Source organism: Athene noctua, chromosome 8, assembly GCF_965140245.1.
Source record: "Athene noctua chromosome 8, bAthNoc1.hap1.1, whole genome shotgun sequence".
In the NCBI taxonomy this organism is placed as follows: Eukaryota; Metazoa; Chordata; class Aves; order Strigiformes; family Strigidae; genus Athene; species Athene noctua.
The window spans coordinates 12,175,658-12,201,364 of NC_134044.1; the positions used below are offsets into that span (position 1 = coordinate 12,175,658).

General features: G+C 40.2%; 1 protein-coding gene across 2 annotated transcripts in view; it reads right to left on the bottom strand.

The window, feature by feature from the left end:
* Positions 1-25,707, bottom strand: part of PID1 (phosphotyrosine interaction domain containing 1) — a 90,445-nt gene that overhangs the window by 47,041 nt on the left and 17,697 nt on the right. For both annotated transcript variants that reach the window (XM_074911954.1, XM_074911955.1), the window contains exon 2: positions 8,551-8,697. In XM_074911954.1, coding sequence (XP_074768055.1) covers positions 8,551-8,697 — 147 coding nt within the window. The remainder of the gene's footprint in view (positions 1-8,550; positions 8,698-25,707) is intronic.

Below are 25,707 nucleotides of genomic sequence, written 5' to 3' on the forward strand. Positions count from 1 at the left end.
CAATGGCTGTGCAAGCAATACAAATCATGAACCAAAGCACAATGTGGTAATGAATACTCTATTTCTTTGCGTTTTTCAAGGGTTTTTTGTGGTTTAGGGGATATTTTCTGCAGCCTACTACCAAGGAAAACGGGCTTGAACACACATATATCTGAGCAAAGTCTGGCTTACCTGGTATGACATTTCTGCTCCTATTTCTTCATGCAAAACAGTGCTGGGAACAGGTCACCCCACAGAAAGTCAGGGATGCTGGACCTCACTCCCAGAAACAGCTGAGGAGACCCCCAGCACACTAATTGTCAGGACTTGTGGTGGGGACCTCTCTGGTCATCATCTGCATGGTCCACAATAATTGTAAGCCTTCCTATGCAGCCCAAGGAGTAGAGGACACAGCCCTCTAGTCCCCCTGGGAATGTGCACACACACAACTAATTTCATTGCAAACCTCTCTATGAAACCCCGCTCACTCCCTAATTTCCCTCACAATATGCCCAGCCTTGAGCTCCCACCCGCTTGAAGCAAATCCAATGGGAACCACAAGGGAGAAAGCCCTGCACCCAGGGTAGTTCACACCCTGTGCTGGCCACCAACATGCTAGGCAGTTCCCAGAAATCCTCCTGTCACTGTCATCAGAGCTCTCCTCCCAAGGTGGCAGTCTTATTCTTTTTACGGAACTTTCAAAAATGGTTTGAAACACATATTCTCAATGAAATCCAAAAGCAAACAGAAACAGGCAAAACTGTTTTCCTTTAATTAACAGACATATATTCTGAGCAAAGTTACTCCACCGTGTGTAGAATACAGTCATATACTTTCTCCTGTAAAGGCAGTTAAAGCAGAAATATGAAGGTGACTGAAATATGTGACCATTTTTAGATAGCTTGTAAGAACTTCCTGAATAACATGATGCCCTTTACTTGAACCATGGCTTGAAAAAATGTCACCGGTGCAAATGCTAAGAAAAAAAATACCATCAACATATCTGACAGGACATAACTTCCACCGCTCTCAGAATACATTAGTCTTACAATGCCACTTTACCAGTAAGCAAATAAAATTATGCCAAAATACATTCAACACAGCAAAACTGAACACTGCAGATCCTATTTAAAGCAGATTCAGTTTAAGATTAATTCAATCGCTTTAGCCAATTTATATTCTCCACCTAAGACTCCTAGATTTCAGAAAATGAAGCATTACAATACTTTAACAACATTCTCCACTTGCATCTACCCTTTGTATTTCTATTAGCTCTTCCGCATTCATTTAAAGCATAAATCCTCACTGACATAAATGGGCTTTTCATGCATGTAATAAAAATAAAATTAAAAAAATAATCACATGCAAGAGATCCTCTCTGAATCTGAAAGCTGAGAGCAGCCAGGGCCAAATGCTACGCAGTGTGTGCTGCCTGAAGGCTGCTGCCATCCTGCTTAGCTACATCCCACCACACTCACAATGGAGCCTACAGCAAAGCTCTCATTAACTTCATAGCTGCAGAGCAGGACCTTGCCATACAGTCATGTTTTGAAAATGAAATGAGCACATGCAACTCTCCATTTTGAATATTAGAACAAGACTCAGCCAAATTCTCTAAAGCAGTCTGGGACAGCCATGTGTAAGACTTCTGCAGGCAGTTTACTCTTCCCTAACTTCAGTATTCAGCTTTTTTTATTTTTTTTTTTTTTTTCTGATTTCTGTAACACTACATGAAGAAAAAGTAAATAAAATACTTCATCTTCACATAGCATGCTTGTTGGGGCATTAGTTTATTTGATGCACTTCACTTTTGGAAAACACATCATTAAAGCCTCTGTAACTCTTACCAACAAGCACTATATACTGAAGCTATTAAGATTTGCCCCATGCAAGAGTTCACATGCATCCTTCTGGTTTATTTGATGAGGGGAGAAAGAAACAGAAAAACAAGCTCTCAACTCACAGTACAAAATGTGTAATGCTTAAGGATAACTACAGAAGGCCTTTAATGAAGCAAGAAGAAAAAAGCTCTGTGTTTCACACTCATATTAAACATGATGGAAAACAGTAGGCTGGGAAGGATGGTACAGTTTAGCTTGTCTCACTTGTTTAATCTATTTCTTTGTTAAAGTTAATGACCATCCTAATATTACAGACTTACAAAACAGTAATGAAGACTAGACAGCTACCCGGACTTGTATTCACAGCTGGATAAACCTGCATTCAAAACAATCATTCCTGACCATGCTATAGCTGCAAAGAAAACATTTCTATTAAGCTTTATAAGGATAAAGTGGGGTGATCTTAAGAATATGTGCAGCTTCCAACCAGCTATGGTTTCAGTAGCTAAAACAGCAATAAATGTTCACGAGGCGCAGATTTTTTAAATTATCTATGGAAATTTAAGTAAAACACTAGATTGGTCATTTATGTCATCTGAATTTTCCCATCTCGGAAAGTCTAAGGGCACATTTTCAATCCTTTTGAGCCAATAGGACAGTACAAACTGGAGAGAGAACCTTGGTCTCTGGGTACTGAAATGAGAGACAATGTTCTCTTTGCATTAATTTTGATGGATTCAGTATCAAGACACATAGAAACAACACATGTACAGTAACAGTGCAGCAGAGGGGAACCATTTGCCTACTCTTCAGATGGCTAGAGCAAAAATTCTCGGTTAGGGGAACAATGAAGGAGAAGAGGCATGAGGCTGGGGTTGCTGCCACCAAAACCACACTGTGTGGGCTGCTGGGATGCGTAAAGTTCAGAGAATGGTTCATCAATCTGACATTTTCTGAATGTTGAGGGGCCACCAGGCCCAGGAGGTGGGGAGCATGCTGCCTGCTGAAAGCTAAAGCAATAATTTATTGGGCCACTGCCATGGCTGAGCTAATTAGGATGGGATAGAAGTGGCAGAGGTTGCATAGGACAAAAATGCTGGGCAAAACAACTTGGGAAGGTCTGAACTAGAGGGAAAAAAAACCAAACAAACAACCAAAGAACAACAATTTGAATTTTTAAAGTGCAATGACCAATAAAAGCAGCAAAGCAGCATCTTCTACAGAGGCATCTAGGGTAGAGTAGAAATGGGGTATTTTGCAAGCATGTGGTAAGAGACAGTCCTGCTGCAAGGCCTTTGCAATCAAAATTAGCAAGGCAGAAAAACTAAAAATAGGCAGTAATATCTGAGCAGACATTATACCTAAATGACTCTCTTATACAAGGAATTAGAATCAGGCCTAGCAGGGCAATTTTAAGATAATGTTTTATTTATTTAATAAATATCCCAATGAGAAATATTTTATTTCTATGGATCATAATCGGATCATGATCAATATTACTCAGTATCCATCCTATAAACTTATTATGAGCTTTTCCCTTGCAGACTAAGTTCCAGTCTCTGCTATTACGGTGGAAATCCTGTTGCTCAAAGTGCATAGAGTAGTATTATTAGTAGGGCCCACAGTTGATGGTATACATTGTCTCTAATGGTAAAAGTTACTTTTGAGAAAAGAAGAAAAACGGGAGAAAGAGACACATAAGGGCAAGTGAAAAACCTGGCAGCAGCAAGGCCAGGAGCAGCAACAAAGGGCAACAGGCTGCCCCAAAGGCTCTGGGTGGAAGGGCACAGACCGGCACCTGGAGAGCGAGATGCAGGAACACAGAGGCAGGCGCTTGGCATTGCGCAGGTTAAGGCCCTTCAGGCACTGCCCAACTCTCCCAGAAAACACCTCAGATCCAGTTAACAGGCTGACACAAATGTAACATCATCAGGTGTGCCGCAGCATTGCAGCAGTCAAGCTGGGTGCCTTACTGCTGACACTGCCAGGGAAGCCCATCTGTGACAATGGCCCCTTCCTGCTATACAGGCCCGGAATAAACCCCACTGCAATCACCTCCCTTCAGCAAGCTGAGCACAGGAACCATTTTCTTTTTACCTCGTGAGTAAAGCAATTAAACTATTCTGAAAGACCAAGCTCCATTTATTTATATCACTTCTTGGCTATTTTAAAAATCTCTCAATATGTAAAAGGCTTGATTTTAAAACACCAGTACCACTCTAATGCCATTTATACAAATTGCTAAACAAGACTCATCAATCTTCAACTAAGATACACCATCAGAGAAATTTCAAAATCATACCTTCCACAAAGCCTGAATTAATGATTTTACCAATGCAATACAGTAAGACAGGCAAGCAATGAGTATCATGCTTGCAAACACCATAACATTAATACATATTTTCCCATTTAGTAATGCAATTATTTGCACTGTTTATGTTCATCTCATCTCAGTCTCCCAGACTGCTGAGAAAAACTTGTCCACTGGTGGGAACTGAAGGAATAAGATCGCCTGATCCAGGTGGATATAACAAGCCACCGATTATTCAGCACTTACTTCATTTTGAAGAGCCTTCCAATAGAAAGATTTTAAAAAAACTCAACCCTAAACCTATGACACCACTTCAAAAATTACAGGCAGCATTTTTAACCTCTGTCCTTTTGCATTACTGCAGCAGTTCCTGGAAAAGCCACAGCAGAAGAGAGAGTCATTTAGGCAGTTCTCTTCATGCCACCACCATAGCTCAAAGGGACAGAAATCAAGAAATATTAGAATCAGTGTAAGTCAATTAGGACATAAAGGAAGAATAAAACACACTGAACTTAAACAAAATCTGTTAAAAGGCACAAATAAAGAGTACATTTCTGAATAAAGAGCCACTTTTTTTCTGGAGATACTCTAGATCTTCAGTTTCCATCTGGTGGTACTTAGTGTTATGATAAGAGAAAATGAGGTTTCTAGCTGAAACACAAGAGTGCACAACATCTGACATGAAAGACCTACAAGCAGGATAGCCAGTCTTATCAAAATCTTTGGGATCTGATCAAGGATGGACACAGTTTTATATACACACATCTAAATCACACTCATGCCTGTACAGAGAAACATGCTCTTTTTAAATAAAAGCAAATTAAGAACCTGTGATTGCACGTGTGGTCCAGGTAGGAAGAACAAGAGACTTATTCTCAGTCTTTTTTATCCTTCTCCAACAATGGGTGGTGGTTGAGCTTAAGCTGAGACTTGCCATTTACAGGTATACAGTAATCCAGCTGGGTTTTTTCATTCTTCAGGGCAGCTACTGACCTTAACACTTGGTGCTCCAGTATTCACAAACACCCTCTGTGGCAGGGAAGAGGCAGGATGCACATGGGTGCTCAACTGTGGCTGCTAGAGATGACAACCCTCTGGGCACTGCACCCCACTGCCTTGCCCAGCAGTCTCAGTTGGAGGAGCATGAGAAGCTGTGGATCCTCCGGGGCCAGAGATCTGCCTCTCACCTAATGTATACCATGGCTCAGACAAAAGCATATAACCCCACAGGAAAAACCGAAAGTCCAAGTGCTTTATTGTACCCAGAAATCCTGCTCTGTTTTAGGCCATCTGCTAAGCAGGGCTGCAACAGTCCAACCCCGGGGTGCAGGGCTGTCACTTCCCATTTGCAAGCAGGACTGGTGGGGAAAGGAGGGGAAGCGGGGAAAGAAGGTGCCCTTTGGGATCTACACCCTCCAAGTCAACCCCGTGTCATGGAGCAACCAGCACCACAAGCTCCAAAACATGTGCACCTAAAGCTCTATGCTGCAAATCAAAGCAAATATTATCCATTTTTCCTGTTCGGTGAAATCATGCCCATGAGTCTAGAAGAGTGGGAACTGCAACAGCACAGCCAGCCTAAGCAGGCAAGTGCAGACGTGCACTAACAGGAGGAATTAGTTTTAAACCATCTGTTGTAATTAAAAAAATGTATTTTAGGAAACACAATGGCAACAAAGTTGCATCAGATCTGGAATTGTGCAGGAAAGAGAAGCTCTCTGAATTTGTTCAATTATTTAAACTTTACAGATTTTGTGGAGGTTCCCCCTAGAATACTTCACGGAAGACATTTCTCTGCTATTCTTAAAACCATCCCATTCAATTACAGAATGAGATTGGATCTCAGCAGAAAAGTTTCATTCTTTCAAGATTCAGCAGCTAACACCAAATGAAAGGGAAAAGAGAAGCCTGTCTTGTGATGAAAGGACAAGGAAAAGAGCAATCACACAAGAAAACCAATGCCTAGACCTCTGAACAGCAAAGCAATTGCATGTGTCAAGTCCCCATAACAAGATGGTGCCAGCTGAGGCTTATGTTAAAACCGTGCAATAAAATTAGATGTCTGGAGCCTCTGTCAGAAGAATTATGCTATCTTATTAATGGGATTACATAGAAAAATTGGAGGTATTTCAGTCAAGAGGAATAAAATGATTAAGGATCAAAAGAGTGTGACTCATGAAAGAAAGTAGAAACAGGATGCTGTGCTCTTGCCTGAAAAGCCCATGTCTGAGAACTGGAGATGCTCGGTGGTACCTGCAACACCACAGCATCTCCCCCCTTACACCTGGAATAACAGTGATAGATCATCAGACCCCACAGAGCAAAAACTCGTATTATAAAATACTGCCTTTGTGATGGCAACACTATTATTATCATATCACTCAGCAAGAAACTAATAATCAGAGGGGAAAGAGGAGAGGAAAGCTAATTACCTATAAACAGCCGGAGGATACAAGCCCCATAAGAGAAGAATACATTTAATCAGAAAAAAAGATAATGGAAAAACAAAGAAATTGTGACTAGAAAGCCTGGGTAAAATCAGGACTGGAGAGAATTTCTTAGCCATAGGAACAACATAAATGTGGAATCATCTTCCCAAGGTAGGTACTGAAAATCAGAACTGCTGAATCATCTAAAGAGGGGCTGGCCACCACCCAAAACCACCATCATAAGACTCCAGCACTGGCAGGAGGTGACTAGCTACAGGGGGAAAGGGAGAAGGAGAAACAGTACAAGCAGGAAAAGGGGAGTGTTATTGCAGCAGATGTTCCCTAGTCACCACTACTATGTTACATTGCAGGAAAAATAAATGAATAAATAAGAGAGATTTCTAAATATAGAATAAGATTCTCTTCACTGACAGGTTCAACATCTCTTTGCAATCCATCTTTTCCAGTTGAAGGACCATACATTAAGCAAAAAGGTTCATTTAAATTCTACACACATTCACAGAGATAAACTGATTTCAGAAAGCGTTATTATGTCTGAACTCTCTCTCACTAGGGGTGAAAGCTAGATACTTTGTGAACCATTTTTACGATAGCTAATATTCTCTAAAAATTCATTAGATGTCAACATAAAGGACAAAAGACATCACCATGAAAGAGCAGATGCTATGAGCTACTGTACAAAGCATATTTGGGTCACTTGCCCTGCATTCCCCTACGTCAGCACTGGGCAGCACTGCTTCAACATCCAGCAGCAGTCTATTTGACAGGTAAAAAGTCAAACAAAAATGACACTTCAAGAAGAAACTGCTGAGGAAGTGCCAGACCTGGAAGTGCCCAAGCAAAGCCCTTCATGGCATGCCCACAGCCCATGCCATTCACACAGTATGCCAAGAGAAGCAGAGGAACACACCAGGAAGTGTTCTTCCAACCCCATCTCACTTACATCAGATCCTCCAACAAAGAAGAGTGTGTGCACACACATGTCCGTATACACACTGGCAGTGGAAGGGATTAGGGCATTTAATTTAATTGCACTTGGGACCTTATCCAGTAAATGTAGAATCAGGCAATGGCTCTTCTTTATAGAGCAGTGGAGGCCAAAGCCCAGTTCTCTCCATTTTCATCAAGACACTCGAGGGCAGGTGGATATTCCCTACAACTGACAGCTGGGCTGGGTGAAGAGGACTTGGCTGCCAAGCCCCGACTGGCAGCACAGGCCAAACTCAGTCCAAGCACCAAGGTACCCAGCTCAGTCCGCAAGACTGCCCATGGCTCTGCTAGGCTAGGTGAGCTCTGCAAACAAGGAAAACTGTTCCAATAGAAGTTGCAAACAGAGCAGATTTGTTTGCTATTTTTATATGGTTTCTTTACCACAGAAGAATACACTTGAAGCTCTTATGACATTAAACTTTAAAGAAGAGCAGCTTTTTCAGAAGCTGTGCTTTGATGTAATGGGGCAATTTCATCTTGTGGCTTAACCAAATCAATATCCAAGACTCCTCCCAGCCCCCTTTGTTTCATCTCTTAAAAAACAAAAACAAAACAGCAAACTAACCTGGAGTTTTAAGCTGCAACACTATTTCAGTAGGTATATACCTCTGTTAGTACAGACTGCTAAATGCAATTACACAGCATTTGGCCCTTCATCTCCCATCTCAGCACTAGCAGTTGCAGAAACAGCGGCAGCATTTACAATGAGCGATGTTCATTGCAGGCTGTTAGAAATTCTCCAAAATGTGCATCATGCCACACTAGCCAAAACCTTTTTTTTCCTGAAGCCCAAAATTTCTGGTCAGAAATACCCAATGACATTTTTCATTTAGAAACTTTATAGTAATAGAAGCAGTTAATGTGGTTTCCAGAGCAACAACAATGACCATGTTGGTTACTTTGGGCTCTTTAGAGTCCTCACACATACATGGGACACCTCCACAGCAGTCTTGTTCCTTAAGTTTATACTCTGAAGTACCTTGCATCCAGTGTGAGTCCGAGTCTTCATGAGGGGAGTTGTGGTGCACAGCTCAATAGCTTCTGGTTCATGGAAGATCACTGTTGGGAGAGGCTCTTTCCGAAGAGTTAAGACATTCAACTTAGTCTTTAACATGGTCTGAAAGTGCTAAACAGAGAAAGAAGAACAATTATCTCCAGTTCTAGTGCAGAAAAATGAGAATTAATAGTTGGATGTGTCTGCATGTTTCACTTGCTGTTCAGTTTCCATGGGGAGAGTTAATAAGTTTTACAACTTAAGACAATGAACATTCATTATTACTATTAAAAATGCGGAGATTGCTTTTAATTTAAAAGACAGACACATAGAAAATAGAAGGATTCACTAAAACCCATGTATGTCCCAAAAAGGGTCTAAAATCAACCTCTGATCACTCCGAGGCTACAAAAACTGTTCATAGATAGACCCAGTTCCTCTACTAATGACCATACGAAGGGAAGACAGGGGATCAAAGACCATTCAAAGAACTGTGGATTCATCCGTTCTTGTTTTCTTTCCTCTTTACTTAAATCTCATCCCACTGACCTGTGTAGATGCTGCTGTTTCCAGAGCTGAATGCCTCAGCAGCTTGCCTTTAGAGCATGTGAATTTTAAATTCTCTTCTTTTGTAAGCAATAGTTCCTCTAGTCTCCAATGTAAATGCCACTACATACTAAGGAATATAGATGTCATTCAAAACTTGTCAATTGCTATGACAAGAAATAACTCCAGAGGCTTGGGTGAAGAACTATACAAGTAGACAGTAATATCATTGAATGAAAAGTTTCTCAGCAATTGCTTAGAGTGAAGAAAGACAATCCTTGAAGTTTTTCCAAACCAATTTTGTGGAATCAGGGAGTCAGAGAAATTTTTCAATATTAGATGTTTCTTTGAACTGAGTTCGTTTGAGAAACTGAATCTTCTTCCTTGCTACTACATATCTAAGGGGGAATACACAGGTATAAAGCAAATCAATGTAGTATTCCCAGATACTGCAGCACTGTCTGAAGACATACGTGTTTATTAAAGCTTCATAACTTGACTCTTATAAATCAGCAGTTATTAGACATATGTGCAATTACTCCAGATTACTTACATCAAAACCAAAACTATTTGTTTTAACTTTTGATAGGAGATTCTTAACTTGCAATCACCCCTTTCCTCAGTCTCCTCTCCACTGCTGCAAGGCAGACAAACATTACAGGGTCTGGCTGGCAGAAAGAGATGCTAAGTGATTTCCAAGACCTGTATAAGAAGCCTATCAGAGCCAGAAAATCAGCTCAGGTCCTTGCTTTTCAGTCCTGTGCTCTAAGTGAGGAGAGTGCCTGTTGAACATTTTATTTATACACAGGGAATGAATCAACTATTTAGATACTATGCTGTTTTCATATGGATTTTTGTGGATTCAAGTATTCAATTGAAAATGCATGAGAATTTCTTGTAAATAAATTTCCTAATTAATTCATAAATACTTTATCATTGGCTAACTGAAAACCTGTTAATACAGTTCTAAAACAGTTTAATCCTTAGCTTATCAGTGTTTAGATCTAATAATTGTTATGATACTGGATCTGCAGCACCTTAAATACTTTCATAAGCATATTCAAGGCATAAACACTAACAGTTTGTGAAAATAGTACTTCCTTTCCTACCTCACGTGTGAAGTTACAGCCTATTACAGCAATACTTTAGGGCCTCCGTGCTGTTTGTTTAAGCATTCAAGTTTCCATCCCAGTGAAGAAACCTACTCATATTATTTTTCATCTGGCTGACATTACATGTTATCCCATTCACTCTCCCAAACACAGCTCCAGCAAAAGAGTACTCCATTTAAGATAATTATACATTAAAAAATATTCTTTGACATGTTTCTGAAGATAACAGAGCAATTTTCCAGCTAGCTTTACTAAGCTTACTGAGAAAACCCATTTCATTTTACCTTTCAGTTGCAATTAAGAGCCTTTTGTTTGAAGTTTACTAGGCTTCTCTGGTTAAGTTGTTAGCAAAGGCTAAACAACAGATAACCAGCCATGACAGGTGTAAAGCAAACTCAAAGTCTGAGATCCTGAGTTTGAAGGAGCACCACTGACTACCAACTGCAGCGCTGGGCTTGCTAGTCCCATTAACTAACTGCTGTCTACAACTGTAGTTCTATTAGCTTGACTTGCTTTTACATATAAGCTCTAAGTCTGCAAACTTTCTGCACAGGTGGTATTTCTGGAGGAGAAAATATGCAGAAGGGAGAGGGATCTGGAGACCTGCTGTGCGCAGGGTGACAGTGATTCCTGGCCCCTTTTCAAGCATGAGGAAATGCTGTCTCCAAGGTCACCTGCTGCCTTGTGCGTGCAGGGGATGGGAGAGGAAGGTAGCGGTGGAAAACTTACCTATATGTATTTATAACCTGAAGTTTTACTATTTATCTAGTGGGGCAAATTTGGATCAAACCAGAGATAATGTTGTGAAATATCAGGTTGAAGATCCTATCCTGGCATTTAGCTTCTCCCTCATCGTGTGGTGAAAGAGGTTCGTTTCCACAGAGGATCTGTTTACAGAGGTTCTCAAATAAAGAATGGTACTTCCATTAGATACTCAATAGATAAAAAGAATGCATTTAGCCCCTCTGAGTACTGAGCATGGACCTCCAAAACGGTTTTCTCCTCTGTCAGCATCTCTATCAACTTTACCGACAGCACAATTTGACCAAAATGAAGAAAATTATGACAATGATCTACTTTTTTTCACGTTGTAACAACCACATATACAGCTTAAACAAGGAAAAAAACTAGTCTCTGCCTTACAAAGGCAATTCAATACTTGCATGAGCAGCAAGTTGGAGCAGTTGGGTGCCAAAAACACTAGAGCACAATTGGCAGCAAACAGATAATTAGTTGCCAGAGAAGTGCAGGACGAATTGGGGGCGGACACAGTAATAGCCTTTTGCTTCAGACTGCATGGCTAGCGTAGACTCTCTGCACACAGGTCATATGATGGCTGCCATAAGAAAATCTGCCAGGAGACATCACGCAGTGAGCCCCCAAATAAGCAAGTTATTTAAACACATGCCTAACTTTCACTATGTGAGCAGTCCCAGTAAAGCACACGTGGGTAGTCAATGGGATTATTCATGTGCTTTAAGCCAAGAACAGGATAAAGTGCTTCACTGAACCTATTTCTTAGTTTCCACTCCAAACTGGCATCTCCTGCGGAAACTGTTGGCAAATGCTGACCTATAACAGTAGCCAATGTATTTTTTGAGAAGAGGCATTAGTTCTCCACTGCTGTGAACCCAGAATATTTCTTTAAAGTGCTTTAAGTTCACGAAGTTCTTAAAAAGCATGACTTTGGCAATTCAGTGAATAAAGGTTCAGGGAACATTATGCCATTCACATTCCATGTGCCAGAACCACTAGGTTCATTTCTTACACTGAAAATCATCAAAAGAAGATATTCTTAACTGTCATGACTATAACTACTGCTCAAAACTGCACATCATTCATCCTTTATCCATTTAGATGGTGAAACCAGTACAGACTTTACGTTTAAAGAAATGCAAGGAGCAACAAAACAGTAAGGAATTGGCAGCAAGTTTTAAAATTCCTTGAGCAAACAAAATACCTTAAGTGCCAAAGAAAGGATGAAGTTGTAATTAGCATTGTATTTCCCTATTTGCTGAATGTGAAATAATTCAGAGTAAAATTTAAGTAACCCTGCCCCTAATAACACTGGAAAATTATCTTAATACAAAACCATAGTTTTGCTTATTCAAGGATTCAAGTTCCATCATTTTCTTTTGCTTAGTTTACAGGTCTTAATGGCATCCTTTCCCCTATAGAGGAAAATTGAAGGGTGTATAACTGGTAGTCCAAATCCACAGCAGGCCAAGACTGTCACTACAGAGGTACAATGTATATTTGCCTCCTTGGTGACCTTCAAAGTGCTCTCTATTTCAATAAAAAACATGTCATCACTAACCCTCTTAGCTACAGGTTAATTGAACACAAAAATGCAGAACTTCTAAATTGCTTTCAACATAAATTTTGTTATCAGCTCAACACTCACATGTTAGCTCTAGATTAACTATTTCATAACATTCAATTTGCAAATTTTAGATGCTGTGTATTTAGTCCAAGCATGATTTCTGTTGCTGTTAAAACTAAAAATTAACAGCATTTGGGTTTTGGTCTAGTTTGTCAGCAAACAGCTCAGGCCAAATGTCTCAGAGAAAACAACTGTAACTCTATACAATTTAATATGCTTTGGAGGAGAAAAGTATGCACTGATAATTTCTAATAGTAATGCTTAACACTTCTGCACAGCTCTTCATCTTCAAGTCTTAACTAAACAGCCACTGCTGTTCACAATATTAAATACTCAGCAGCCAAGCCTGGGCTAGTGGATCTTTTCATTTTCACGATGGAAATAAAGATTCAAATTCAATAAATCTAAGAAAGGGTTAGACATGAATATAAAACTAAATGTTAAGAAAGAGAGGACTGTAACTCATTGTAATCTGTAATTCTCAACAGGAAATGAGAAAATGAACAAGAGTTTATAGGTTAACTGGGTTGCAACAAGGTGAACGTAAAAAAGTCTTCATCACCTTAGCCCTCAGCTCTCTCAATGTCAGCATTACAACCAACACATGACTGCATAAACTGGCATCACATTTCCAGATGACCTGTATTAGGCTAAATTTTGCCAGAGACACACACTGAGAGCAAACCCCAAAATGATAGGATGTTAACTTGTGGAAAAGTTATTCTACAAGTTCACAGCCTCCGAAAAAGGGGTTTGCTAGGATGACAAGCAATCCTCTGGGCAAGTCATCCTTCTACAGCACCTAGAAAGAATTCCCAGATGAAATCTATGTTAGAGCATCAGCAAAAGATCAGTTCCCAGGGAATTCAATAACCACCTCTATAATTTACTACTTTGGTGTTGGGATTCTAGAGGACTTTCTGCGAGAGAATGGACATGTGAGCAATCCTGCGTGAGAACAAGACTGATAAGAGCCTCAGTCGAGCAAGAATGAGATAAGGATGTGACCCTGAATGAGGGGGGGGAAACTCGACGAGACAAACAACCCCCGGAAGGGGTTGGGAAGGACGAGGAAGTTACACAAGGCAGGTGCCTGGCAAGGCTGATGTGGCACTTTTTATCCCATCTTAAGAAGGTTTAAAGCGCGGGCTAAGTTAACTGTCCGATCTTGAGGACTTGTACTGCGTGTTACTCAGAGCGTGTGCAGGAGAACATTATAAAAGGGCTTTCTTAGTTGTAATGAACAGGCATTGCCTGATCACATTGGTCGTGTGCGTGTTCAGCTCTCCTGCACTTCAGTGCAAGTACTTCCTCTACCTTTGAGATCCACTTAGTTCTGGAATGAAATCAAAACTTTTCAACAGCATCCCACAGCAAGACACAGCAATTTTGGAAGGGAAAGACATAACCAAGTGCAATGAACTGCAAGAGAAAGTCCAAATGTCCATTATCACCAATCCCCAGCGGAATTTGACTATGAATTTATCTAGTCTGTAGATACAAGACTCCGCTCTTACTCATGGTCAGAGATGACAGCAACAGTAGTCCTTTAGCAGTATGGTTACACCATCACTGGCACGAGCACAGCTGTGACCCGAGGACCACCCCACTCCAAGCCTCTAGCTTTTCATCAAAAGAGGAATTCTGATAGATATGAAAACTGATCCATTTCAAGACTTTGTTTTGTTTAAAGCAAATGCTATCCACCAGTACAGATACATGTCACATCTGATCCATTTCTTGTTAAGCAAATATTGCTAATACAGTTTAAATACTTTTCCTCCCCCATATTAAACTTTACTGTGCCGTATTTATTTATCCTCTACTAGCAGTTCATATAAACATTGTACTGAACACTACAATAAAACCCTCTACAGAGGGGATGGAAGCACTTATCAAAATCAGAAATGATCCCATCAGCAGCCTGCTTTGTAACACAAAACCAACTGGCACGCACAAATCCAAGATCATGTCATGACTCTTTATACTCAAGCAGATCCATCCCAAGTAATCTTCTTGAAACCAATCCAACTCCAGAAATCTGGTTATTAAAAAGGTATCTCATCTAGCATGTCAAGAGCTCTATTTTGCCAGCCTATCAAACCAAATCCATTCAATCTCTTTCAGGTAACAGATGCTATTTAGGTGAAAAAGCAGATAATTATGTCTGAATTTACATCTCTCAACCGCTAAGAAATGGCAACAGGCACAAGGGTTAAGACAGATGTGCCTGCAGGCACCCTGTGACACATTCTGAAAGTAGCCTGCTCATGGCACAACTTGGCATGTCTCAGTGTGCTGAGGGCATGGCACCCACAAGGATATTGGGAAAAAGCATCTGGAAAATGTCATGATAAAAAACACCCCACAAAACTAAAACCACCAAACAAACCAAATCCCTACAAAAAACACACACAAAAAAAACAGAAAAACCTTTTGCCACCCATGCACGTGGCCAACGCCACCCTGCATGGTTGCACATGAACCAGTGCCTGTCACCATCTCCCCCCTCACATCCCCCTGCTCCTACCACCCCCACACCAGAGAGCATAGAAGAGAGACAGGGGCAGCAGGGACTATTTTGGCACAGAAAAGAGTAATATGCATTTGCCAGGGTAAGCTCAAATCTGTATGACGGACACCGAGCAGAAGATGGCATCAAAGCAAGCAAGGCATGAGACTGGGTAAAGGAAAGCACCAGGAGAGGCAGCACCCAGCGTGCTGCAAACAATGCTGCTTGCTGCCAGGCATAGAGACCCTCTCTTGGACTTCTCCTGCCATTAGTGAACGTAACAAGGGAGTCAAGGATAAAGCTCTGATGGAAAAACCTATAATATACAGAAAAAAATGGATAAATGAAGGGAAGGAGACACAGAAAAGCAGAATGAGGACACAGGGAACCTTTTTAGGACAAGCCCAGCTGCAGTGCATGGTACAGAGGAAACTGAAATCAGCAGTGTCAAAAAGCCTTTCAGCAAAGATGCTACTGGATCTTTGCATGAAAGCACTGAGAGTTATTCCATCTTACTCTAATACCAGTTTCTTAGGGAATATTCTTCTTCCTACAGTGGTAAGACATATCTCTTAAAAACACACAACTATCACGATTTCATAAATAAAACTTACACTCCCAAACAATTGCCCTGATGACACAGCTGCCTGTGTAACGATGCTCACACTGCCTTGTTTTCTTACAAGTTTAAAGAATTTCTATTTCCTCACAATTTAATTCATGTGAAACGTTTTGTTCTCAGACCCTGTGTACTTTGAGTTTGCTCTGGCTGGATGCCTCCGTTCTGCTGCCAAGCTTATGCGATTCCAATCAGCAGGACCGCTGCCCAAACAAAACACAATCCCAGATACAAACACCCTCCAAACTGCAGGGAACTTCAGAGCCAGATGAGAATTTCATGACTGATCCTCTAACATCTCTCTACATTCAGCCAAACTAAACTCCCCAACCTAAGCAAATCTAAATATACAGGATATTCAGAGACTAAGTTCACAGTTTAGCCATAATTGCTCAAAACCTGAAGTCTCATTATAGAGATCCACACCGGAGTAGGAAGGAGTCAATATTTCAGGACACTCATAATCACGAAAATGAAATAAGACCTCCCTAAAATGTCAGTGAAGGAAGTAAAAAAAGTCACAGTAGTACAATAAAAAGTTCTTTGATCAGTCGAATCATTGCAGTACCTAAATTCCCAGCCCATTATTTCAGCAGAAATCAGGCATGTGGATGGAAGATGAAAATCTAAATATGTCTGTTTGGATTTGGGCTTTTACAATTATTTACTGATGACTTTATTTATTACTTATTATTTACTGATGAATTAAACATACTTTGAAATGAGTTGTAGTTTCCAATGCCTGGTATTCATGGTGTATATTTTATACCAGAACAACATTTTTTTAGCATCAATAAAAATAAAGCATAATCACTTTCACCAATGTATCAACTGAGCTGCTCTCATAAATAACTGCTTCCCAAACTTATGGGTTCAGAAATCACCCTTAACTCTCAAATTTTAATAACTTTGTAATGACTGAACTAGCTCTTATATAATACAAACCCCATAAACAGATAGCTGTGTCATGTTATGTTATTAAGTGAAATCGTCGTAAATAACATTTACACTTGCAGTAATAACTCTGCCTTTTTCTTCCATCCCATTCCTGATAAAGTTGGTCTTCAAATTAAGTTTGTAAGTCCAGCAAACAAAGCCAGCTTGGGAAGCACAGCTCCATCACATGGCACTGAAGGCAGGCAAAGTCATCCCTGTTATCTGCTGCTCATCTTCTATCACCAGAGCAGCACTTCCCCAAAAGCACTATGTCTGTGTGCAAGCCTGGGATTTTAAACCAGATCACAATGTCAGAAATACCAGGATGCCAGAATTTCTCTGTGCAAGCAGAGGTATTTATCAGCCCCAGCATTTTTCAGGGCAAATAGCAGTCAAAATACTAGCCCAAGACAAGACAAATGGTTAAAAAAAAAAAAAAAAAAAAAAAAAAAAAAAGAGGGAAGAGGAAAGAGTAGAAATAAATTAAGAAATGGAAGCTGACAAGAAGAGAAAGAACAAAATGGGATGTGCAGCAGCATAGATATGTCAAGTTCATTCACTCTGATTTTGAGCTGACCCCTTAGCTGCTTTCCAACATATTTTACCCCGAACATGAGTTTCCAGTAGATGTATTATTTGGTATAGTTGGCCCAATATTAAAACAATGGAATCCTGCAGCATAAAGGCGGCTGTTGCTTTTTCAATTTGCTCTTGGAGTCTTTCCAATAATTTCTGTGTCAGAGGATGCTTTAAAAAGTTCTTTCTCCTCACACTGCGCCTGGCAGAGCAAGCCCATCTCATACAATACCTGCCAGACAGCCACTGCATTCCCCAGTACAGCCCTTTCAAAACAAGCTTTTCACTCTCACTCTTCTCCTTCATTTTTTTGCAATAAATCAATAACTTGTTGAGTAGTTATGTAGTACAGTGACCTCTCTTTTGCCTTTGTAAGACTTGTTCTCTGAGATAGGGATGTGGACTGGATGACATAGGCGCCTGCTACAAACAGGGAATTTACCCTGATTATTTGCTACAGGTAACATTGCGCTTAATACTATGAAGAAACAAAGGGCACAAATCCTTGCCAAAAAAGCTTACGTATTGCTTAAATATAAACCAAATGAACCTTGGGTCTAATGAATTATTGTATTTACAGCTACAAGATAATGAGAATCCATTCCCTCCTCTGAAGCTGTCCATTTTATCACTGATTCCTTTCACACGAACTTACAGCACTGCTTCTTCCAGGTCTGGATCACCCTCAGGATTTAAGCCTGGCATTCCTGAGGGTCTCTGAGAAGGGGTCCCCCTACTTCCCATGGACACAAGCCATCTCCAAGTGAACAGACCTGCTTCTTCAGCAAGTCAGCCTTTTTGGAAAGCCTCCACCAGGGTGCATCCCCCCCAAATCTTGCAGATGGCAAAGAAAGAAGCCTGGTGGCTTTAGACTTCCCTCTCTCCACACATCCCTGTGAGCACTGTCAGTATGTGCTCCAGAGGGGAACCATGTCTCACCAGCACTGCTGTCCCATCCCATGCACCTTCCCAAGGAGACTTCCCCAGCCCTAACTACACTCACAGGCATTTCACCTGCAATAGTACTCCTTTACTGACTCCTGTCCCCAGGGGAACTTCTCACAGTAGGACATCCCACTTCTTAAAGCTGTGAATAAAAGTAACACCCCCGAGAGCCCACATCAGGAATAAGGGAGTCTACAGAAAGTGATCAAAAATACCCTTCCACAATGTGTCTCATTAATTCAACAAAGCTTTAGAGTTGGATAACTGACAGGATTCCCACCAAGAAACCTTTACAAAAGAAAACCAAACCAACTCATTTACATTCTTGTTTTTTACTGGTTAAACTGAGCCAAAGCAGCCAGATGCAAAACGACTCTGCTTTTTCCAGTGCTGAATGAGTCAAGTGAAGCAGCTGAGGATGGCGCTCCCCTTTGCTGGGGCTAACCTACAGCACAGGACAGCGCTCTCATATCCACACCCTCCAGATATAGAAGTTAAATCTGCATGGTGTTTTCTAGGTTTTTCAAAAGCAATTAATCTTTTCTGTTATTTTCACTTTTCTGATTTTCAAAGAACAAGTCCTTAGCCCTTGATGAGAAGGGAGATTAAGCTTCCAAGTTCTCACAATTTAAGTGCCCAAACCCAGAGATGCTCAGAAACTTCAGCTTCTCCGTAAAACCTCAGTTTCTTCTTCTTTACTTGCCAGCAAAGTTCAGATAATTTTGCAGAACCTTAACTAATCCCTCAGCTGAGTATTAAGTTTCAAAAAGTGATTTATTATACACATATATACATATCTACAGTTCTTAGAACAAAGGCAGGGAAAAAAAAAAAACACACCACACCAAAAAAAGCAAATCCCTCCAGAAAAGAAATAAAATATGCACCATGAGATTCAACCAGATGCCCTTATCCCCCCAAGGCATGATTAATGTACTATCTGCCAGTACATATGGGACCAATTAAAAAGAGCTAACTCCTCACACAGGCGCTGCAGCGTCACTCTGGAGGAATCCACAATTGATTAAACAAACTCAAGTAATTCCATTCTGGAAACACGTGCTCATTCATAACCAAATCCCAGTCTTTAGGAATCCCATATGCCATGAAAAACAAATCCCTGCTTCCACTAAAATATGTGGCAAAACAAATCTCAAGTTCAACAGGAACAGAATTACCCTCGTCTTTACTGCTGCTTTACATGTGCTACTACATGCACCTACATGAAGAATATAACTACTTTTTAGAGTAGTAACTAAATTGCTATTTCAGTCTCATAATTCAACACTGCCAATGAAATGAAGAGCATTGAATGATGGAAATATTAAATTGTTTAACTAAAGAAAATAGAAGAGCTCAAAACTACCCAAATGCTCCTTTCCAGCAAGACCAGCAGAACTGGAAGACTTCAGGCTGTACAAGGATTATCATTCAACCTCTTTAGGTTGTGAAAGCTACTTCCTCTTTTTCCAGTAATTATACTCTCACTTTTGTCCAAACTGCTCCCAACTTTGATCATCACAGCAATGAGTTGCAAGTTTTCCACACAGAAAACAGCTGCAGAATAAACAGTCTCCCAGAGCAACAAAGAGGAACATCATTATTCTCAGTACAGACTCAACTTTCTTCCCCCCTCCACTGATTGCTGACCACCATCCATTCTCAGCCACTTTACAACTTAAATAATTTTGTGTTGAAAAAAGCCAATCAATTTTGAATCTGCATGTTTTGGCTCAACTTGGAAAAATGAAGTTGCAGAAAAAACAGGAATGTAAATGGGAGGGACTTTTTTTATTATTATTATTATTATTAAATGTTTCTTGGTGCAAACCCTGTCAATTATTGCAAACAATATTCTAACATGTTTCAGGCTTAGAGGAAATGAAGTAATACAGAACATCAACATCCATGGAAAAGGGCTTGGGGTGTTAAAGCCCTGAGCTTCTCTAGATGCAGATCTAATATATATTCCTGTAATACAACACAATGGAAGTATGCTGAATACCCATGACATTTATGGTCTCTGGTGTACCTGTATAGGGCAGCTACTTAAACAGATGTGAAAGAACCCACAAAATTAAAATAAATTAAAACAAATTAACTGCCTGCGCAGCATTTCCCCACTGACTCCTTCCTTTGCCCCATTCAATTAAACTTAGAAGCACCACTGATGTAGTTATTTCACCATCCCTCAAAGCACATTAGAGCTGCAATTCTACAGGAGATGTTAACAAGGTGGCTTTTATCAAACGTGATGCATCTGAAACCAAAATTACTTACCCTGAAAGAGAAGGGAGCGAAAGAATTTGGGGGCCTCTGATAAAATATTAAACTGAATCTTGTGAATACCAATTAGTCATTCCTCCAAGGAAAACAACGTTTAAAGACAAATATTTCTTTTAATCAAAAAAAGCATGTATTTGGCTGAAAAAACCCACACAACCATGATGCAAAATGTTTGAGCAGCTTTACAAATTCAGTCCTCTATAATTATACTAAGACTGCTAAAAATTCCCTTCCACAATGACCACAAATAAATAATTGTCAAAATAAATCCAGTAGATTACCATGCAAAAACATGTCTTCTACATCTTAATCTTGTGATAATGCTTTTTATAGCATGTCTCTCTGCCCAGATTTGCAGCTTCTGTTATTTGCATTGACTACTAAGCACAAGGGCTATCAATCTTATAATTTGGAATTTTTTATACTTGAAATTCTTCCTGCTGCAGCCCTACTGATGGCTTCTCAACTGTGCTTATCTAAGCTGTCTGCATGTATATAATCTCCATACAGTTCTTTCAAAAAAAATCTCTAAACCAAACTAAGTGATGGTAGTGACAATTTGGGCAAAAGAAAGAGAGAAAACAAAAAAGCCCAATTCTGAACATTTACTGATGTGATAGTAACCAGGCAGACTGCAAATATGAGGCAGATAGATGCATGCACACAAGGATTTAATATGAATCTCCAGTGCCACTTCTGTATGGGTCAGCCCCAGTTCTGCAATGGAAGAAGAATCCACAGAAGACTTTTCAAGGGAGTCTGTCAAGTTTCCTGGCCTCTTCCACAAATACTTCTAGGAAAAGTAACTGTCTAGCTAATAGTGGTTTTTGTAGCTTCTTACCTTTGGAAAGCAAGGATAATTTAGAAAGCAATTAAACATCAACCCATGAGCCAGGATCATCAAGGCCAACTACTCTTACAGAGCACCATCATCAGAAGGAAACCACACTGGAGAGCTGGTGAACCTATATAGCATACAGGGAATAATACAACAGCTATGCAACAATTCTGCCTCATCACCACTCACTTCCATCAGAGATTTTATTACAGCTGCTGAGATCCTCAAGACTGCCCACTGCAAAGCTTCTCTGCCTACACACTATTCGAGAACATCCAGCACAAAACATTCCACGTGGGAACAAAATAAGGCTTTGCTGCTAGGTCTCCACTTGGTAAGTCAAAAGGAGGTCAGAGCCAAATGCTCAAAATTAACATTTTTCTTCCTGAGGGTTGATTCTGAGATAGATGACAGAGGGGTGTTTTCTTGCTTTCCAAGTGTTACCATTTCTTAAAAGGAAGTCTGTAAAAATATTTGTACTGTTGGTAAGTTACTTGGGAGACCACTGCAACTAAAATATTTTTGTTTGGGGGAAAAAAAAAAAAAAAAAAAAAGTATGACATTTCAGTCCAGAAGCATAGCTTTAAACAGATAACCTCAAAAGTGGAAAGTCTGGGCAAGCTTGTAACTGAAGACACAGATTTTGAGAGGGATCTTTAACTCCATGTTAATTAATCACTACGAGTTCACCTCTGAATCCAAATACCCTATTTTCAGTCTTAGATGGCTTTAGGAGCAGAAGGCATCCTTGTCTGATTTTTATTCAGTTTTTGATCCCAGGTTCTCTGCCTGGAACAGATTTTCAGATGACATTAGAAAAGCCTCTGAAATAACATCAGTCAAGTTTTTCATGAACAGCTATTTGCACAAGCCAATTCTACAGTTTTACAAGACAATCAGCTATATAAACATGTCTGCTCCACTCTGAGCAGCTGATGAGCACAGGAGACCTTTGATCATTCAACAAAGCCTATTCCCTCCTGGGTACAATCCAGCAACCACCCTAATTGAAGTGTTCCAAGTTTTGCTTTTTCCTGTCTTTAAGTGCTGGTTGGGTATCATGTGTATCTCAGTATCATCCACACCACAACAAGCACAACATAGAAGATCAGAGGTTGAAGAGCTACAGCATCTCTCGGCAGAAACAGGAACACAAACTACCAACATTTACTTTTGTTCAAGCCAGTCAAGTGTATGCAGTAGTTATCCATAAAGGATGACCATGGGTTTTGACTGTGGCACAATGAAAAAACTGTATGACAGTTACATCTGCTTCAACACAGATTTTAAAAAATAATTAATTTGTAGAACTAAAGGTTAGAAATTATTTGAAAACCATGATATTCCATGCAGCACTTCATCACTAGTATAAAGATAAAAAGGGAACTAGTTTCAGTCAGAACATGAAACAGGGCTGTGGTTATAATCTATTTTCCCTGTAGTATCTGTATAAAAGTGATTAGTTCCAACTCCTGCCCTATGACATGAGCACTTCCACTTTCATGTTTTATCACCATTATAGTCGGAAATTAACAGACTCTAGTGGCTATCACTGATATTCCCAAGCCAGCAGAGTAAAGCCGTTCCTGAAGCAGCTTTCGGATTGCCTTTTCTGCTTGCAACAGTAGACAAATCACAAATGCAGTTTATTGTGAAGCTGCCAATATTTAACAGTGTTTAATGGTGCAGTATGTATCTGAGTCGGAAAAAGGCACAAGCATCTATCTAGAGAACAAATCAGTTCAGATCTGGTACAGTTTCCCTCCTCATCTTCCTCCCTGAATATGTGCTGCTGTATTGGAGAATGGGAGTAACATGCAGCTCAGGGGCTATTTACTCGTTGAAATACCACCTCAGACAAGATAATTTTGGGAAAGAAACAGGAGACAATTCTGAAAATAGCGTAAGCAACAAATGCACCATTGAATAAATAACACATATAGGATGCAGGGGTATATCTCAGTGGTAACTTGGCAGAGCTACCTACAGCAACCCATGCCACCTGTCCTAGGTTGCATAAAACACTCCCAGGGTGTTGCTGCCCCACAGAAGGTTAGATTTGTAGCTAGCCCCACTGCCCCCATGGCTGCTTTGTCATCATCACCGTCACAGCGGGTGGCTATCTTCCCATTTATTTAACTGTACATGTGCATACACAGCAGAAGGAACAAGCAACACCAGGCTCATTTTTTCCCCAGCCCATTCAGTTTGGAAGAGATTATTCTCCAGTTCAGCACATGAACTACTCTGGCTTCAGCCTCTTTTCCATTTGGCACACAATCAAACTGTATTTAGAGGAAATCAAATTCTTCTATAAAAGTTGCATCTCAATAAATTGTGTCTTACCTCTCTTCCCTATACACATTCAAAGGGAGAGAAGCCATTCCCATTTGAACTTTACTTTCTATCTGTACATGTTTTAACTTTCAAAACCACACTCAGTAAGAAAAAAAGAACAGCAAAGAAGCAAGGTTGTCTTAACGTATTATATTCACTTAATAATCATAAGCAATTTCTCAGAGAAGTCCTCCAGGCACAGTTTTAATGTTAAAGCAATTCTTTCTTCATTTTAACCATCCACTGATGCAGAGCTGATAGCCCAGCTCATTAAAAAGTACAAAGCACTATTTCAAGAAATGCCATAATTTATCAGGCAGAATTTAGTCATGCTCCACACAGCAGCCTGGATGCACAACACCAACACCAACACCCCTGGCACTTCCTGAATCCAGCTCTGAAGTCCCTCAGTTTTAGTTTCAGCTGCCCATGGTGCATGAAGTCACACTGCAAAGCTTCCTGTTACAATTGTAAACACATCATCTTCTGCCCGCAGTTTTTCAAAAGGCTTAGATACATTTAAAAATGCATTAATCTCACTTGAGCAACAACCCCTTCTTCAAGTTAAGCATTTGCACCCATTTAACCAGTTAAAAAACTCATTACAAGAAGGATGGTTGGAGAGAGGATAGATACTGCAACCATTTTTTGCAAACTTTATGATGTTTACAGAGCATAAAAAGTCACACATTACTTTGATTGATGACTTGAGTCCGAAACAGCAACAGAGCTCTCACTTTGTGCTGCTGGACAGTGGCTGTTGATCAGTTGATTAGATCCCACACCTTGACCATGCAAATTATAACAGGTAAAGAAAGGAATCGTTATGTGGGTGAGGTTCAATCTAGTCCCCAAATTATTCTTTTGAGGGTCTGTGTTTCACTTCTCACAAGTACTCCCCAACACACAGGAGATACTGGCCTTTGGACTCATGTAAGACAGGAATGAACAACCTCTCCTATCCATTGGTAGGTATCCTTCCAAGAAAACAGGGATCAGAGGAAAGTGATAAACCCTTCCCAAGCCCTCACTATGAAGGTGCATATGTGGGACTGAACTAGTGGCAGCCAAGTGATAAATCCATCACGAAACTCAGGTAGTGGCTCTGCTAAACTAGGTGCTACACCAAAACAAGACACTGCAAATCCAGAGTACCTTCCTGATCCACACCGACTCTGCAACCATCACACTGCTCTGCTTAACACTTTGTGTTGCTTTCTGGAAGAAAACCTTATTTTTTAAACTAAAGCCCACTAGAAGGAGATTAACTGCCCTTAAAAAATACTTAACAACCTCTTTGCTTGTTATCAAGTACCCATACATATGCCAGATGAGCACTGTAGATGATGATAGTGCATTAAATAAACACTTCTGTTTAAAATCCACGACTACTTATGACTAGTTTGAGACATACAAATATCTACAGCTTATTCAGTTCAAGAATCCTCTGCTCTCAAAATGTCCATTCAGCAGCCCTGCCAGATACTGTTTCACAATACTACAGGCTCACTTATTCATAAACAAATCATTAACATTCTTGACATAAATCCATAGCGTACAACAAATCCCAGCTATGATAGTGTTTTACTACATTTGCTGTGCCCATCATGAATGGGAGTCCTGTTTTCACCAAAAAAACCCACCCTCAACAAATAAAAGGCAAATTATTCTCTGCAAGAAAACCGCCAGGATGAAATGCCTATGCACAGATTACAAACTAATTATCAAGTTCATAATAGTAATAAACCTGCAGTCCAGTTAGTGAAATAGGCTGACACAATTTATGCAAGAAATTTTCTTGCCAGAACTCTAATAATTAAGAAACTCTGATGGTAAAATACACCATTACAGACTTTTAAAATTGCCTCAGCTACCAGGGAAACCTTTTACACATCCCTGTTTCTCCACACACGGGCACAAGAATCATCTGAAAAGACCCTTCTAAAGCCCTTCAGCATTCACTCACTGCCAGGGGTTTATTTACAGCCCTAGATCACAGGGTTTCAGCCAAGCCCCGAAATGATCAAGGCCCATTTTACACGTACATCACAG